Source organism: Papaver somniferum, chromosome 10 (assembly GCF_003573695.1).
Source record: "Papaver somniferum cultivar HN1 chromosome 10, ASM357369v1, whole genome shotgun sequence".
Lineage (NCBI taxonomy): Eukaryota > Viridiplantae > Streptophyta > Magnoliopsida > Ranunculales > Papaveraceae > Papaver > Papaver somniferum.
The window spans coordinates 4,813,400-4,832,198 of NC_039367.1; the positions used below are offsets into that span (position 1 = coordinate 4,813,400).

Sequence of the window (18,799 nt, forward strand, 5' to 3'; positions counted from 1 at the left end):
TAGCTCCCCTGTCCAGGACGGTGTCATAACCCTTGGTTCTGATGTAAATGAATCGGGAAATTCTCCTCGAAAGGTCGCTGAGAAGACTTCCGAGGAAGATGATGATGTTGCGGTCGATGAAACTGAAACAACTTTCAAAGTAGACGACGAAACTATTGTCTGTGACATTGGGGAAGTCGTGGTGGCATATGTTGGGTCGGTTGTCGAGGTGGATGTCGGTAAAGAGACGGATGTTGTTGCTGTTGATACGACTTCCGGGTGGGATGTTGAGGCTGCTATTATTGATGTGGCTACCGGATAGAATCTTCGCTGCCCGAAAGACTGTTGGCGATTCGCGCATTAACTTTCAATGACTAGCTTCTCCCTTTTTATTGTTTCAATTCGTCGCTTAGTTGTCCTGATGTTTTGCAGACTTATTTTTTATTTACCTTCCTTGTATTTATAGCGAAGTTAGGGTTTCTTCAATTAGCATCCCGCTTGCGGTTTCTATCTTTGAATAAAACTTCTCATTTTGAAAGACCCAAGTCTTCCATTAGAACGGGTTGATGTTTCTGGTTGTGATTGGATGGTTAATGGCTTTCTCCATGATGTGGGATTCATTTGGTGTATGTTTTTTTTTATGAGATTCGGAAAAAAGGTATGTTTTTGAAAAAAAATGAAACCCTAATGAAGAATACAAACGGTGCATTCATCTCGGGGAAACACAAATATCAAATGGAAGGAGAAATTGCTGCAGAAAATACTAAAGGGAGAGTGCTGGAAGAGTAGTACATCATTTTAGGGATTGAAGGGTTTGAGACATCGTGAGTGAATTGTCACACCTCCCAGCTTGTCTGTGTTAATGAGATTGCAGTAACCCCCCAGAAGGACGTCTACCACCAGATATGGCTCGTCTTCTTTTTCCTTGGGTGAATCGGTTCGAACAGGTATCTTCACCGTCATCTTCCCGACTCGAAACGAGTTCTCTTTGACCACCATATCTCCGATTTGAAACGAGTTCGGGTGTTGTGTAACCGCTTGAATCCTGGTCTCGTCGGTTTCGATTGCAGCTTCCAAATTCTTTGCAAAGCGTTTGAATGGCTCAGCGCCACACTCACATCTCTTGACAGCGTCCGCGCCGGTAATCGCGCTGAGTCCCCATGACGGAATAGGAGAAGAAATGACTTGTTGTAGAAAGATCGTTCGGCCAAACTTACTTGCGTTTGGAACCTATGAGTTAGCGCCAACGGGTCTTCTCCAGGTGACCGAGTTCCATCTGTATCTCGTCGATGCGTAGCAGGTGGGACAGTTTGTTGGAGATTCTTTCGGGCGTTGACATCGGTAGAGGGGATGTTCCCAATTTCGTCTTGTTGTCGAGTACCCACAAGTTCCCCAATATCATGTCGTAACCTAGTTCTTCGACAATGTGGAATTTGCTATGCGTTATAGCGTCTCCCATCCTGATCTCGAGGTTAATGTAGTGGTACGCGTTCAAGGGTTCCCCTCCCGGAATCTCAATCACGGATGGGGAATGGGTAGCCTCTTGTTTCGTAAATCACGCAGTTTTCATAGTCTTGAAGGTAACAATGTTGAAGTCAGATGCCGTGTCGATTAGCGTGTATTCGAAGTCAATACCTCTTAAATAGGACGTGGTCAGCAGTCCCCAGTTGTCTTTTTCGATTCCGCTTCCTGAGAGAGCTTGGGCTCTTGGCGTGGCTTCCGTAGTGGGAAAAATCCATTTGCCCGACACGATTGAAAGACGTGAAGATATCTTGGCGTTGTACCTTGGAAAGGTAGAGAATTTCGCATATGTGATGCATCATGGATCGTACAGTCTCGTGCACGGAGTCCCCAGAGACTCCACAATTCCTCACCGGAAGTGGGTCTCGATGTACTCCCTCGTTTCCTAGCTGAAGTTCCCCTGCCTCTATCTTTTCTTTGAAAATATGTTTTAGTCTGTTGCAATCACTGGTTGGGTGATGAACAAATCTGTGGTAGTGGAAGTATTTGGGGTTTGCCATCTCGGCCTTAGTAGGTAGGCGTCTGGGAGATGGTAGTATGATAACATCATCTTGAATCCATGCTTCTAAGAGATCAATCACCTCCTCAATGGGAAACGGGACATCCAGGGCATTTCCTTCAGCTTCGTGATGAACTCATGTGAGCTTTAGCGGCGGCCTTCCGTGGCGGAGTTGCTCATCATGTCGGTGCTTCGCGTTTAGGCTGCTGGCCTACAGCTTGGGCCTTCCTTTTTCCTCCCTCGTTTACTACGCTCATAGAGGAGGGACCAGCGTTGTACCGCTTGTTGATGAGACGTCTATTACCGCGAGTTTCGCGCATGTCTTCGGCTCTGGTTGGTCTATCTCTTTCTAATAATGCTGGTGCTGTCGTTGTTGATCGCCTGGCAGCTTCATGGATCTCAGAGAATGTCTGGAAACGCAGGTTCTCTAGCAAGGCACTATAAATGGGAGCCATATCGTTGATGCATGAATTCACCAGCTGTTGTTTGGTCACGTTTGGGTCATGACAGTCTATTGCTTGAACCCTGAATCTCTTGACAAAATCATTTGGATGTTCGTTGTTCCGTTGGTACATCCTTCCTAGGTCCGAGAAGGTAATTTGTTCAGACACAAAGAAGTACTTTTTCTAAAATGCGGTAACCATGCCACCCCAGTTGGGGATGCTGTTTGGCGTGATGTTGTTGTACCATGTGTATGCTCTTCTGGTAAGCGATTTCGAAAACTCCCTCAGAAGAAAAACGTGATTGTATTCATGTTCTCCTAGAGACTCCAAGAATCGAAAGACATGCTCACGTGCATTTCCGGTGCCATCGTACAGGGTGAATTGAGGAGAGGAGTATCCTCTTGGAAGAGGAATTCTTTGTATTTCAGATGGGTAAGGAGGTTGATGTTGATGCATGTCTATTTCATCATTCTTGATTCGATTACGGAGAAGTTGCTCTAAATTCTCTCGTGTGACAAAATTGGACGGCTGATTTCTTTCCAATGGGGTTCTGGCACAAATCTCCTCGTCCGCGGAGATGCGTTCCGTCGAGGTGCTGGCACCAGGGGTGCTGGAGGCGTCTCTCATTGGCTCCGGAGGGCGTGACTCCTGCGGCAGCCGTTCTGTCAGGGCTTTGAGAAAAACAAGTACTTCTTTCTGTGTCGAGACTATGTCCATCTGGGCTCTAGCGACAACTTCATGTCGTTCCATCAAATCAGCGATGGTGATATCGGGGTCGGCTTCCTCTGGTTCCTCCGGTTTCCGTCCCGTTGGTGGGGTAATCGGAGTCTTAGTGACGGTTGGAGGCGTCATGCTTGACGAAGCGTTAGGAGCGATAGCGGCGGCTCTGGCCCTAGTGATTGGCGGCGTAACACCTGAAGGAGCGCTCTCAGTACTTCCAGGATTAGCAAGTTGCGCGGGAACATTAGAGGCAGCAGCGGCTCTGGCCCTGGTGATTGGTGATGTTACACCTGAAGGAGTGCTTTCAGTGCTGCTGGGGTCAGTAGGCGGCGTAGTGATGCCGTTGGAAGTAGCGTTAACACCAGGGACATATTCTGCGTTGGTGTTCTCGGCGGCTGATCCAGATCTGAGTTCCACCATGTTGGGGTTGGAAGTGAAAGGTGATATCGGAAATTTGGAAGTTGATATTGCAACCGAGAGATTGATCTCCCACTGTGGTCGCCAATTGTTTGAGGGTGAAAACGATTTCTGTTGATTTTGGTAATTTCGGGTGTGTGGGTGAGAAACGAGTTTAAACCCTAAACAATGTACTGCAAGGGAGTACTTTATATTCGAGAGATCAATATGTACAAATCCGTCCTAAACCAAGAAATGACCGTTCCAGACTTGCTTCGGTCACAAAGTGAAGGAGAAGGGTTAGTTTTGGGGAGGGAAGCAAAGAGAGTGTTGAGACCAGAATAGTTGGTTCTGGAAGAGTAGTTGTTTCACGACTTGTATCAGAAAGTGGGAAGCTAACAGATGGAAAGCTAGCAAATATTTTCTGAGTATTGTATCCTCCTGACCTGAACTTGTTGTTCGGTGGAAATAGGTAAGACCTATTTATACAAGTCGAAGTGAAACGTACTCTGGTCTCATTAAGAAATGGAAAACGGGTGAGTAAATGGGAGGAGGTGGTAACCGGTAACGCCTGGAATTGATGTTCCATAAAAGAAAGCGTTTCACCATTACTCCCTGTATTTACTAACCGCCTCATCCTTATCACACTGTCTTATAACAGGCGTAGTGTATGCCGCACGCTGTAAACCGCCAAACCAATACCCTATGAGCATCCCCCAGTTTGTGACATGTGTTGATGTCTCGAGCATTTTCGTGGAAAACATGTAGCATGTTGTTGTTTTCTGTAAAGTTGAGCTTGGGAGACTTGCCGACTCGGTGGTGACCTTCGACGGTCGAGATTTTGCATCTTAAGAGGAAAGGTAGCCGTTGATTATTGTAACCTTTCGTTTGGTAGCCAGTGGCATGAAAGCATGATCAGTATGGCTTTAATATGGCCTAGTTTAGGCGCGACCAAAATTTAGGGTTTTGGCTTTGTTTAGGCACGACCAAACTAGGGCCAAAGGTTTCCATGCGTTAGCTGGTAACCTTGGATGGCTAAGATCTGCATCTTAGATGAAAAAATGGTCGTTGATTGTTGCAGGCCTTCGTTTTGGTAACCAGTGGCATGAAAGCATGATCAATATGGCTTTAATATGGCCCAGTTTAGGAGCGGCCAAAATTTAGGGTTTTGGCTTTGTTTGGGCGCGACCAAACTAGGGCCAAAGGTTGCCATGCGTTAGCTGGTAACCTTGGACGGCTAAGATCTGCATCTTAGATGAAAAAGTGGTTGTTGGTTGTTGCAGGCCTTCGTTTTGGTAGCCGCATAGGGAAGTACGACATAGTATGGAACGACAAGGTGGTTGGCATGCCATTGGAACATGTGGCATGGCATGCCTTGGCACGGTTTGGCGTGGCCAAAACTAGGGTTTTGGGCCAAAGTTTACCATGCGTTGTTTGGAGACCTTGGACGGCTAATATTTGCATCTAAGATGGAAGGGTGGTCGTTGATCATCGCACGCCTTCGTTTTGGTAGCCGCATAGGGAAGGCCAGCGTGGTATGGTGCGACAACGTGGTTGGCATGCCATTGGCACATGTGGCATGGGATGCCTTGGCGCGGTTTGGCATGGACAAAACTAGGGTTTTGGGCCAAAGGCTACCATGCGTTGTTTGGCGACCTTGGACGGCTAAGATTTGCATCTAAGATGGAAGGGTGGACGTTGATCATCGCACGCCTTCGTTTTGGTAGCCGCATAGGGAAGGCCGGCATGGTATGGCGCGACAAGGTGGTTGGCATGCCATTGGCACATGTGGTGCGGCTGGCATGGTTGGCATGCCTTGGCGCGGAGGTGCGGCTGGCATGGCATGCCATTGGCGCAGCGGTGCGACTGGAATGGTTGGCATGCCATTGGCACATGTGGTGCGACTGGCATGGCATGTCATTGGCGCACTGGTGCGGCTGGCATGGTTGGCATGTCATTGGCACATGTGGTGCGGCTGGCATGGTTGGCATGCCTTGGCGCGGAGGTGCGGCTGGCATGGTTGGCATGCCTTGGCGCGGAGATGTGGCTGGCATGGTATGCCATTGGCATAGTGGTGCGGCTGGCATGGTTTGCATGCCTTGGCGCGGAGATGTGGCTGGCATGGTCTGCCATTGGCAAAGTGGTGCGGCTGGCATGGTTGGCATGCCTTGGCGCGGTAGCATGATAATTAGGGTTTGGCATAGATGATGTCAGTCAGTGTTAAGGGTTCTGCCGTGGAACATGACCCATGTAAAAAAAAGGGTACCCTGGTAATTATTACGTAAGCATGCTGATTAATTCAATAAATGTGCTAATGGTCATAGTGACGTCATGTCAGATGTACAATTTTACGATTTTGACCCTAAGCTAAAAACCACCATCAACACCAAGGTACAGTTATGCTCCTACGCCTCTGATCCTAGTAGGATATTGCGCACTTGATTCCCTTAGCTGATCTCACCCACAACTAAGAGTTGCTACGATCCAAAATCGCAGGCTTTGACAATAAACAAATCTGTCTCACAGAGACAAGTCTATCAAAGGATCAATCTGTCTCCCACAGATAAACCCTAAAGGTTTTGCTCCGTCTTTTGATAATAATCAAGGTGAACAGGAACCAATTGATAATCCGGTCTTATATTCCCGAAGAACAGCCTAGATTAATCAATCACCTTACAACAATCTTAATCGTATGGTAGCGAAACAAGATGTTGCAGAATCACAAACGATGAGACGAAGTATTTGTGAGTACTTTTTATATCTTGCCTATCGGAGATATCAATATCAAGCCAATCAATTTGATTGTACTCGGACGATAGAAGATGCAAGATCAGATCACAGAACTACGATAAAAGTAGTATCGGTCTGGCTTCACAATCCCAATGAAGTCTTTAAGTCGTTTAGCCCGGTTTGAGAAAAGAAAACCAGAGGTTAAAGGATAATCAACTCTAGTATGCAAACTAGTATCACACGTAAGGTGTGTGGATTAGTTTTGCACAATAATAGATGTCTCCTTTATATAGTCTTTAAAATCAGGGTTTTGCCTTGGCCACAAAGCAAACAATATCCACCGTTAGATAAAAACCTGATTTAGATTCAAGCTAATATTTCTTAACCGTTAGATCGAAAACTTAGCTTGTTATACACACTTGACAATGCATGCTTCTAGGTTTGTTAACCGTACCCAAACGTATGCACTTATTGGTTCAATAATAGTTAACCAAAAGGTTAGCCATATGAGCATCTCATATCAACCATGTTCTTCTTCACCATAACTAGTTCAAATGACTTCAAATGAACTAGTTAGAGAGTTGTTCAATTGCAAGGAAATCTCATGTACTACACAAGACACAGTTGAAGCAAAGATGGTTTGATTCACTCGAATTGGTTCATGAAATTTTATAGCCACGGTTTGCAAACTGCATTCCTTAGTCTTTTTAAGTTTAAGTTCAGAAATCATCTTCAGATATATAACCTTCCTAATTTCACAGACTAGGTTCGCGGACTTAAGTAACCACGCAGAGTTTACAAACTCCAGCAGAAAATCTCGGCAAAAGATCTTCCGCCAGTTCGCGGACTGGGTTCGCAGACTAGTCTAGTTTGTCAACTCCAGCAGAATTTCTCGGGATGAGAAGTTCGACAGTTCGCGGACTTGGCAATAAGCCATTCTTCCGGTTTCTCTTGATCAACAAAGTTCGCAAACTTTGGTTCAAGGAATAAGACTTATACATAAATGTGTTTCCACAACAATGTTTATGTCCATTATTGGTTATGTAATCTAAACTATCATTTCAATCATTGAAACATTCTTAGAGGACGTTATATAGTTGTTACACCATTTCTCTTCAAAGCAATTTTCAAAGTGATTGAAACATATCATGACTTTCGTCACTAGGTAAAGATAAACTTGATCGAAGTGAAAAGCTTACCAATACATATTTCGAGATATAGATAGGCGAGGTATACTCGGCTCGAAATACCAAATGTGTATAATCCAAGTATATATATATATATATATATAGCATACGACTTCTTGTCTCAAAGAGTAGGATATAAAGTAGATAAAATTTTGAGTGATAGATAAGTTCAAGTCTTCACATACCTTTTTGTCGAGAAGTTTCACCGGTTCCTTGAGTAGTTCTTCTTCTTGTATGATGAATCTCCATGAAGTCCTTGAGTTCAACTACACTTTATATCCTAGTCCGAGACTTAGCTATAATAGACTAGAAATCAAGACTTATAGTTTTGATTACTAGCATTGATAAACATGCTTGAGATAGCAACGCATGCGAGGTTGACCGAGTAATGCTCTAACACCTTCGTTAATAGCGCCTATAGATTCAACACAATATCTCTAAGGTGACACACTGATTCAACACCGACACGATCAAAGTTCTACAATCGATAATTCTTCACTATCCCATGATAATACTTCTGGAGCAGATGCAAAATCATTCATCGATGGCCCAAACTCCTTCAACACACTAGGGACTTGATCTTATTGAATGAAGACCGCTGCTGCTATATACCGCAACAACATCAATTCCCTGACAAAGCCACTTCGCAGCTCACTGGATGGAGGAGCAAGACTATGTCGACAATCATGGTTCTAGCCTTTCTGGTCTCCGGAGAAACTCCGACCATAGTATGTTAATCAACAAGGATATCTGTAGGAACTTCATCCATGGTATCAACATCAACAAGAATGTCTGGAGAAAATTCAATCGTGATCTGAGCATCAACAACGGTCTCAGGAGAAACATCCTCATGACAGGGCTTCATCAACTAACCATTCTCTGAAGTGTTACTCAATGAAGCGGACTTTTCCAAACACTAATGATTCATATCAATACGTGCCTAACTCCACAGGTTTCAAGTCTATTATGAGATTTGTAAGATTCTTTTCGTGTTGTCCTTTATTTTTTCGTTTCTTTGTCATTTTGTGACAAAAAGGGGGAGAAATATATGGAGTAAATAAGTGATATTGGCATTGATTTTATATTGATTGGTATCGCTAAGGAAAAGAACATTGGTGCTTAAACGTTTTATCTAAACGAAAGAGTGAAAGCACATACTAAGGGGGAGTAACGTGAGTTAGCAAAGTAGTGGGTAAGAAAATCAACCAAGTCTCCGCACGATGAGCAACTGGTTTTAACACGATTTCCACTTCCCCACTCTTTGACTCCAGCAACTGTCACACTTCATGGGATCAAGGTGTCTACAATTCTTGCAATATAAATAAGTCTCTGAATCATGATTGAAACAACGGATAATCTTTCGTCAGATACAACAAGAGATAAGAACTTAGCGTCCGAGAAATTACTCTCAACAGAGCAAACTTCAATCAATCAGAACTTATCTTATTTATTCACGCAGAATACACAATACACCTGTAATCTTCGATCACCATTGATCTCATACATTTCTAAGCTTCCCTCCTACAGATCGACCCATCCTATGTTGTGACCGAATTGACTCTGGAATGGCCATTGCCTTGGTTTAGGCCAGAGTCTTACAGATTGATCTCTCGAATTCAAGCACTCCCTTTGCAGTCCATCTGTGTGAGGTTGAGCAGTTTTCTCGTTTCAATGAGTCTCCTCCGCACGGTCGTCTCCTCAATTCCCTAAAAACCAACAAATCATTTTGCCCCATCCATACCGTGAGTATCCCTCAATTTGTGAGAGTATCCCCCAATTGTGGATTTATAAAAAGGGGGCTGTCAATGGATGTCCGAAATCCAGGATCCGTTTCCGAAAATTCGGTATCCTATAGGATTTAATCTGATATATCGGATATCAGATATCGAAACCGGATTCCTTAATGGATTTTACCTCCTTATCGTAACGGAATCGGATTAGGCCCCATCTGGTATGCTAATATCCGATATTCGATAAGTGTTTATTAAATCCTTCATCTATTCTCTTCACAGACATCCGTCACATCCGATTACAACCTATACATGTAACATGTGTCCTCTACTTCTCTTTACGTGTCCGATAATACATATCTATGTGTCCTCTGTTATCCTTTTTCACTGTAATTTTTTCTAGATCTGAAAGGTTGTGACAAAACGATTTGTCTTCTTCGTTCTACTTCTGTTCACCTTTTCTTCAACACGTGAACTAAATGATTCACGTTACCTTTATGAGGTGCTGAATCAAGTCAAGGCAAGGAAGAAATTAATCCAATTGCTACGATAAAACAAGAGTTTCCATGAATTGAAATTGAGAAATTGTGAGTCTAAGATGGTGAAATTCTAATTACTGGTAATAATTAAGATATACAATTCGTGTTGCTTTGTATGATGGGATTGAACCAGAATGAGTTTTGAGTTACCGTTTGTCGCTCTATAGAAAATTCAATTGGGGACTGTTTCGAGAAGAATAAGGATGTTGGGCTTGATTTGATAGAGATAAGTGAAGGCTGAATTTGACGAGGATTTGGGATTTGCTGTTAATGGTTCGATAAAGATTCAGATGGGTTAGTGGAGTTGGTAATACATGGTATGGAAAATGTTATTGCCATTAATGATTATGAGTTTTTGAAGGTGGTGATGCGGCTGCTGTTACAGGGAATGATGAAATGATATTGTTGAATTTTCAAATAGATGTATGTTAGGAATGATACAGGGAAGAAGAAAGTGGCCTGGAATCGGTATGAGAATCGACCAGAATACTCTGCTGAAATCGACCTGAACCTAAAAACTTTTTTTTTTTTTAGTTTTTTCTCCCAGTTATCGAATTTTATCGGAAAAAAATCCAGTATCCAATAACTTAACCTCACGGAATCGATTTGAGATTTTTGGATTCCACCAGACATTATCAGATATTTATCCGTTGCCAGCCCTAGCCTCGATAAATTTTATCCCATCCGAACATAGGTGAATTATTGACATCTAGTGACGAGCCTCGCCCAGGTTTGGAGTAATTAGTTTCTGCAGCTGTAAAGAACAAATGCAAGCTGTCATAGACTAAGTCACGTGACCCATTATTTTTAGTGGTCACGTGAGATTGTTATAGTACCTCTACAGGGGACTCTTGTTTTTCCAAAATTGAACTTTTTAGTGCCCCTTTGTTTTGGACTTGTGTTTCTCTCTCCCCCTCCTCCTCCTCTCAACATATTTTGAGGTTTTAGGTATGAGTTTCTTTTGATCAAATTTTTGAATTGGGTTTGATTATTTTTTAAGTTGAAGTGACTTTTTTTTTCCCCTTGAGTTTGGCTTTAATTGTAATCATATGGTTCTAATAATGTTTTTGTGGGTGGGTTTTGATAATTTTCCATAAATGGTTATTTGGGTGTTTTAGGTTTTTATAAAGTGGGTTTGTGGTTATCTGATTTACTGTTGGTGGTGTTCATCTCTTCTTCTTCTCCTTCTTCTTGTATGCGGGTTTCGAAAGAATTAAGAGGCAATGCGAAGTAATTGTCGAGGTATTTCATCAAAGTGGATTTTGAGTTGCAACAACTAGTACTACTGATATGGAAATTTCTCTTTTTAGTCATTTAAGTCACAGCTTATTTACATTGTTTTTCGCTTTTTTCCTAAATATGTTTCACAAACCCATTTCTCAGATATTGTTAGGGCACATGTTTTATGTGAAATTAGTCAAGCCTGTGTTAGTTTGTGTATAGAAAATATAGAGTTTGTACAGTATTATTACATGATTTAGGGCACATGCATGCTAGATGTGGGTTCTGATTAATCCGTATTATTGTGGGTTTGCAACTAATAATGCATACATTCATGGAGGTTCTTGTAAATTTCATTTTTACCCATTTAATTGGTGTGAGGTGTAATTTTTGCTTACACATTAAGTTTCTCATGTCTTTAAACTCTTGAGTATGACCTCAATTTTACGGGGCCTCAGTGAACTTTTGGATTGTCAAGAAACTTATTCTTGAATCTTAATTCTAATCTGAGACCATTATGATTCGGTATCCATTGTGTTTTTCCTTTTTAAACCTATTGCTCATATTATGTTACTGCATTTCAGGCTTGAGATGAGCTACACGGATGTTGTGGAATTGTCAAGTGATGATGAGACGGAAGACCCAAAAGTGAAGTATGTTAAACAGGAGACAAAGCTACCAGGTAATGTGCTGTTGAAGAAGCAGATTAAATCTGAAAAGTTTCCTCTGCAGAATGGACATGTGAATTCTGTGAACGGGACTCAAAGTAGCTCTAGTGCCTTGAATCAAGGGAATCACACGGCTATTGGTGGCCCAACATATGCATCTTCTTTGCCTCCTGCTCCACTTACTCGTCAATTCTGGAAAGCTGGGACCTATACGGACGAACAACCTTCTGAATCTGCCACCCAAAGTATGCCTGATTACCGCCTATGTAACAATAGCATGTGCTTTGTTCTTTCATGTGAGCTACTGACTGATATGAAATAAGTTGTTTTGGCCTTGTGTAACAGATGGGCAAAATCATTTGCGAGTTCATCCCAAGTTTCTTCACTCAAATGCTACTTCACACAAGTGGGCTTTTGGTGGTAAGAACAGTTGTATTGATGTCACTGGATTTCCATAAGTTGTCGTTATTATCACTAATTCAATATTTTCACTTCCCATGCTCTCCAATTTACAGACATCATTTTTTTTTTGCAGCCGTTGCCGAGCTGCTTGACAATGCTGTCGATGAGGTAATTTCTTTCTATTGCTATATTAAATAGAGGTTTGCAAAATATGCTTGTTATGTCATGTGTGTGTCTGGAATAACAGGGTATTCCAGATACCTTATAATTTCTTATCTTATTTTATTCAACAAACCCCACTTGCATGAGCCCTTGATCCTTTTTCCTGCATCGTTCTTTGTTTTTATCTCGTCAAATCCTGCTATCTAGTTTTTAATTTGTTTCTGACCTCAAATTTTAATGTCGTGTTGATTCACGTTTTAGATTCAAAATGGAGCTACCTTTGTCATGGTAGATAAAATTCAAACGCCTCATGATGGAAGTCCAGCTTTGCTAATCCAAGGTATTTTTTCATCTTCAAGTACAGATCTGCGCTTATGATTTTTCTCACATTTCTCATTGTTCAAGCCTACTGAGTTTATCTGGATTGTCATGCTCATACATATGAATTTTGGGATGGCAATTTGAAGATGATGGAGGTGGTATGGACCCTGAAGCAATGCGACACTGTATGAGCTTTGGATTCTCGGATAAGAAATCAAATCTTGCCATTGGACAATGTAATTTTTTTTGCCACTCACTACACTTTCTGATTTTACCTTGCGGCATATTTATGGGTTGCTTGTAGCTTTTCAGATGGAAATGGGTTCAAGACAAGCACGATGAGGCTTGGGGCAGATGTGATAGTATTTAGCCGCCGCCAAGAGCAGAGGTTTGGTTCTAATTCTAACATCATGATAGCCCATCTAGTTCTACCTTATATCTTTTTGATTTGGCATCTGTGCTGGTATGTTGTGAGAAGTAGGGAAATTATCATGCGAGGGACCAATTTTGTTGGTTTACACACGGGTACATAACTTGCTCTGTATGTAATTGCGGTGACTGAGGTTCATGGCTGCATGAAGGCAAAAAAGGGCTTTGTGTAAAAATGTTGCCAACTTTTTTTCTCCTCTAAAGTTTGGGGATATGCGCCTACCACAGCTGTATGTTGGATTTTTTTTATCCCTATCCTTCACTACATGTCTAAAACCTTCCAGCTACAAACTCCATACTCCATTATTTTTGTGTAGGACCTTCTTATCTTACCCTGAAATATTGTTTTAGCCAGAAGACAGCCTTGTCGGTTTACACGACTCCAGTACTCTTACTTAGATTCTTCATCCAGGGTGGTGGACTCCATGAACACAGTTTTGCTACAGGATATATCCTAACTTGGGTGAATTTCCTTCAAGGCTGTAACTTTCTTTCTTGCCACTATCCAGAACATCCACCAAGCTATTTTAATTCCCATGTAAAAAAACTATCCACTGTCTGTTTGGTCTTGTTTGCACCACTAACTGTAATACACTGCGTTTAGGTTAGCTGAAGTACTGGACTTACAATAGGGAAGTGAAACTCTATTGTTTCAGCTCTCTCTAGCTTAAGGAATGGACGACCTGGTTTAGTGTTAACAGGAGAAGGCATTTATTTGTTAGAAAAGAATATTTCAAGAGCAGTGACCTTGGTGGTATACTTGTTTTATTCGAGACATCATTCTTTAATATTTGTAGTGGCACATGGAAAATCCATCTCTATCTGAGCTCTGAATTCAAAGTAAGTGACTTATGCAGTTTGGTAGGGAACTCCTGATATATAACGTGGCATGTGGTTCCTGTAGATTGTTTTTATTAGCTTATCTGTTTGATCTTTTGGTTTATTTCTGCTTAAAACTCTATTGCAGTTTGATGTTTTATCTTAAGCATCTTTTGGAAAAGAACAAAAATTCTCTAATATAAAAACAATTGCAGATTCAGTGCCTAACCTCCCATTGAGGCATTTGAAACCAATATCACTCTCTATACCTGCATTTAATTAAGATTCGTAATGATGTTCAAATGCTGAACTCGTTTATTTTATACTGATATCCCGATTAAGCTTCGGGAATCTAATTGGTGACTATCTTTGTGAGCAGGTCATTTACTCAAAGTGTTGGTCTCCTTTCTTACACCTTTTTGAGACAAACAGGTCATGACAGAATAGTTGTTCCTATGGTGAGTCTGGAATCAGTAATTTGATAGTAGATGGATTTTTATCTTTCTGTTGCTACTTTATACAAAATATGCCCATGCACGCAGCATTGAAAACTTACAGGGGTGATTACTATCACCTAATATGAAAATACAGATTTTTTATCTTTGTGGTACTCCCAAAGATTAGAAAATACAGATTTCAGTACGAAAATTTGTTTCCATGTGCTGGCTTATTTTTTGCCCCGTTCTATGGATTTGCTTCCTTCCAATTTTTATGCGTGTTACTCTTCTGGTCGGTGTTACGTCAATCATAAATTGTAATTACTAGTCATGCTTGTCATATTGTTGTTGCCTTTAATATCTTGTATTATATTGTGTGCATGGATATAGGTGGATTTTGAGTATAACACATCAATTCGCGAATTTAAAAACCTATTACGTTCTACGGAGGAGCACTTTTCGCTTAATCTTTCAATGCTCCTGCAGTGGTCTCCTTATAAAACAAAAACCGAGTTGATGAAACAAGTAAAGTCTCGCTGTCTCAGTTCTCATAATTGTCAGAAGTTTATTGTTTTGGGTTCAGAGGATACTGTTCTAATACAAGCTATTAATATTAAGACGGCTCTGGTTAATTGATTTTTGTAATCGCTTTTGCTTTTCTTTCTTAAATTTATTTCTCTCTGTTGGATTTGCTGAGCAGTTCGATGACATAGGACAACATGGCACAAAAGTTATTATCTACAATCTCTGGTTCACCGATGATGGGGAAATGGAACTTGATTTTGAGGCGGATGTGGAGGTTTGTTGATGATGCTGTAACTGTCATTTCTTCTTCTTTTCCTGTATAGGTGTCTCTTCTAGTTTTCCTATCCCTGGTCTCATTATGCATGTCTTACTTGTTTGCAGGATATCCGATTACCTGGAGCCCCAAAAGTGGCTAAACAAGGCAGTTTACAAGCTATAGGCCAACAACATATCGCCAACCAGCTCCACTATTCTCTTCGTGTTAGTCTGGGGTTTTGGTAGTTCATTACTCGATGTCGTTCGTACCTGCTAGATCTAATTAGTTTATTATATATTTTTTTTAGTTACACCACAGGAGTACTTATCTATCCTATATCTGAGAGTACCTGAGCATTTCAGAATAATTCTGCGTGGACAAGTTGTTAAACATCACAATATTGCCGATGATCTTAAGCATCCTGAGTTCATCTTGTACAAACCTCAAATAGGTCCAAATTCGGAGGTTCATTTCATTCTTGAAGTTAATTTTATTTTTTGCCCCTACAGAAAGTAGCTTGCTGCTGTGTACAGGTCTGGGTGGACTTTGAGCTCTTCTTAAATGATACTAGCTATCTTGTTGTTTCATCTGCAGGGTGTAGTAGTTACCACAATAGGGTTCCTGAAGGAAGCTCCACATGTGAACATCCATGGATTCAGTGTTTACCATAAAAACAGGCTTATAATGGTAGTATTTTCTTTCACTTCTCTAGACCACCCATGTTTAATTGCTTTGTAATTCATTTTACTGGTAAAACTGGATTGTAGGATCTATTGAAATGGGCTTTTCAAGTTAAAGTTAAATGTCCTTGTAAAATTTACTTCCACTTGCGTGATACGTTTCTTCTGTTCTCCATTTCTAACACGTTCCTTGACAGCCGTTTTGGCGTGTTCTCAGTCAGAACAACAGTAGGGGCAGGGGTGTAGTAGGTGAGAAATTCTTGGAAATAAAAATATGTAGTATTTTGTTTTGTCATACCTCATATATGTTGTTCCATCTGAAATGAACTTCTTTTTAAGTCCTTCCCCAAATATATCTGTTTCTGTAGGTGTTCTGGAGGCAAATTTTATTGAACATACTCACAACAAGCAAGATTTTGAGAAGACTACAGTTTTTCAAAAGCTTGAAATCCGTTTGAAAGAAATGACCTTGGAGTACTGGTAAGCGACACGCCATAGTATCATCTTTGAGATCCTAGTAGTCCACAAACTCGGTTTAGTTATGTTAGCTCTATATTTCTCTTAGCTATAGCTATCATATGGAGACACATTATTAAATACAACTTTATGAGCATCATACATATAATGCATTACCTTGTGGGTATGTTCTATCTTAAACTTCTACAGGGATTTCCATTGTGGATTAATTGGGTATCAACAACTCAGGAAGAAGCCTCAGACACCAAAGCTTCCGAAAGCATCTAATGAAAAAATATCTAACAAAATGAGTCGATTTCCTACATATGATAGTTCAAGAGTAGGTTCTGAAGGTGGTCTCTTTCAAGATCATGCGATATCCCCGTCTGCATTTTCAGGAGGAAGACAAACAAATAGTATTGCCAACGATCAACTTGGCACCGAACCAGGTCAGTTTAAAGCATCGGCCTCTGATCGAGAGCTGTTTTTGTTCTTTAATGTTTATCACTAGGTTCACTTCTAATGATCTCTGTGTACACACTTGCAGAACTATCGACGAAGAGGAAGGAACATGATCACGTCATAGAACCAGAAACCAGGAGAAGGCAGGCAAGCTCAGCAGAAAATGCAACTGATAGCCCACTCCATTCAGATAAACAGGTAAGATGTACAGATATATACGAAGTCTGTCCAGTGATTTTCTTGTTTCTGTATCCCGAAACAAATCTCTCTAATGGCTATTATGTTGATATCTTCCATTTTTTAAATGTGGTAACCGCAGATTTGAATTATTATTTTGTTTCGTTCTGCCCTTCTTAAGGTAACTTGAAATTTGACTACCTGGAGAAAAATCTAATCCATTACTAACCTTTTTCCTTCTTTATTTGGTAGCTTGCTAATAACACTCACAATGGGTTGCAAAGTGAAGAGGCCAAAATCCTAATTAAAGAAAACAAGAGGCTCCGTGAACAGTAAGTCTTTTGTTAGATTTGCTCACACTTACATGTCATCCAGCACATCAAATGATTAGTCTGCACACTATGTCCACTCCATCCGATGCTGAACCAGAACATCTAATGGACTTACGCAAAATCTTACTTATGCCCTTTCAGGTGCTTGGAGTTTGAGAAGAGCGAGGAAGAGCTTAATTTCAAGGCATTTAACTTCAACTTTCCTGATATATATTTGATCAGAGTACTTCAGGAACTTAAAAAAACATCTATAGACATCTTTTTTTAACAATCAATGCAATTTTCTTTTCAGGTAGAAGGTCTCAAAAATGAACTAGATAAAGTTGAGCTCGAGTACGAACAACTGTTGGCCGAATCTAAACTGATGGATATGTTAAAGGAGGAGAAAGTGTAAATGGTAGTAGAAATTTTTTTGTTCATTTGTAACTTGGGGTTAAATTTTAGTTTAGATCCACGATACCAAAGAAAAGAAGGAAAAGTCTCCTCATGTCCAAAGAAAAGAAGGAAAAGTCTCCTCATGTTTGGAGATCTCGTATCATACTTGGATTAGGAACCCCTCCTTCACGGTTGGTACATAGGCAGTTGGGTCTTTACTCACCAAATTTTGTTCGTCTGTAAATGTGAATATTACTAAATATTCCGAAGAAAAGGAAATAGTGTCATTTTTAAAAAGCAGCTTCCCAAGGAACATGTCCTCATCTTTGTAATCACAAATGTAGGCAAGATTCAGAAAGATGTATGGCATTGTGTTGGAACAGTTTAGGTCCAAGCATACTTGTTGGTCTTGGATGTTGGTTGGTGTGGTAGTAAAACAGCTGATCTCTTGGCTTAAGCTGCTCGCAAGTATTTTTGTGGGAAATGTTGGTATTTTAGCTTCTTGTATGTTGGTTTATAGGTGTGCGTAACCGAAACATCATGCTAACTATACATACCTTGTGTTGAAACATTCTTGATCCCATCAGCATATTCTGTAAATTAGATAACACATATACAGCTATTCAGTTCATACCAAATTATCATGCTAACTATACCTTGTGTTGAAACATTCTTTACCCTATCAGCATATTCTGTAAATTAGATAACACATGTACAGCTATTCAGTTCTTACCAAATTATCTTTCCGAAAAAAAGAAAAAAAAGTTCATACCAAATTAAAAACAGTCATCATACAAATTATTAGTTCATGCCAAAATGGAAATATTTATGAAGTTCTGATTTACGTACAACATCAACATGATTGTAAGTACAATCAATCCCTTACTACTTCTGAATTAGGTAAGATGAGCATATCAACGAGATCCAAACTCCAAAGCACCGTATCAGTTCAAAGAAATAAAAACATCAAAAATTCTTTACAGACCCTCGGTAGAACTCTTCTAAAACCGCTCACACATCTGGAATGGGACCTACCCATCCAAAAGTGGCATGTGCTGATTTTCGGCTTGGCGGGACCCATTCCATTTGTACGAGCAGTTTGAGGACTCCTACCCCAGATTCTGTCCAAAATCATTTTAAAAACATATCAAAATTGAACAAGTACAATGACTCAGCTTTTGCTTTTCTTTCTTTTTGTACTAAGCTGACAAAACATAAATTCTGGATATATATATACAGAGGGAGTATTCATGGACACTCTTAAATGGACGCTATCATACATGATTTGTTCCATTTTCTCCGCAAAACCCAAACAACAATAAATATGATACGT

General features: G+C 40.7%; 1 protein-coding gene across 8 annotated transcripts; it reads left to right on the plus strand.

Annotated features, from left to right (window-relative positions):
• The first annotated feature begins 9,559 nt into the window (after positions 1-9,559).
• On the plus strand, positions 9,560-17,973 carry LOC113317982 (protein MICRORCHIDIA 6-like). 8 transcript variants are annotated; one of them, XM_026566106.1, is made up of 21 exons: positions 9,569-10,212; positions 10,863-10,986; positions 11,550-11,878; positions 11,979-12,053; positions 12,169-12,203; positions 12,459-12,537; positions 12,665-12,754; positions 12,831-12,906; positions 14,146-14,224; positions 14,594-14,728; positions 14,904-15,002; positions 15,110-15,208; positions 15,303-15,449; positions 15,579-15,671; positions 15,862-15,913; positions 16,033-16,144; positions 16,331-16,569; positions 16,668-16,780; positions 17,012-17,091; positions 17,233-17,275; positions 17,384-17,973. In XM_026566106.1, exons 3-21 carry the CDS (start codon positions 11,557-11,559, stop codon positions 17,483-17,485), a joined length of 2,070 nt encoding a protein of 689 aa, XP_026421891.1. In that variant the 5' UTR covers positions 9,569-10,212; positions 10,863-10,986; positions 11,550-11,556; the 3' UTR covers positions 17,486-17,973. The 8 variants fall into 8 exon arrangements, with proteins under 8 accessions (XP_026421895.1, XP_026421888.1, XP_026421891.1 ...); XM_026566107.1 differs by having other exon boundaries at positions 9,569-10,061; XM_026566104.1 differs by lacking the exon at positions 9,569-10,212 and adding an exon at positions 10,227-10,692.
• The last annotated feature ends 826 nt before the right edge of the window (positions 17,974-18,799 follow it).

Coding starts and splice junctions, on each gene's coding strand:
- LOC113317982 (XM_026566103.1), top strand. CDS start 10,166: ATGTATGTTAGGAATGATACAGGGAAGAAGAAAGTGGCCTGGAATCG. Junction 10,213..11,549: donor AAGAAAGTGGCCTGGAATCG/GTATGAGAATCG, acceptor ACTGCATTTCAG/GCTTGAGATGAGCTACACGG. Junction 12,054..12,168: donor ACACAAGTGGGCTTTTGGTG/GTAAGAACAGTT, acceptor TTTTTTTTGCAG/CCGTTGCCGAGCTGCTTGAC.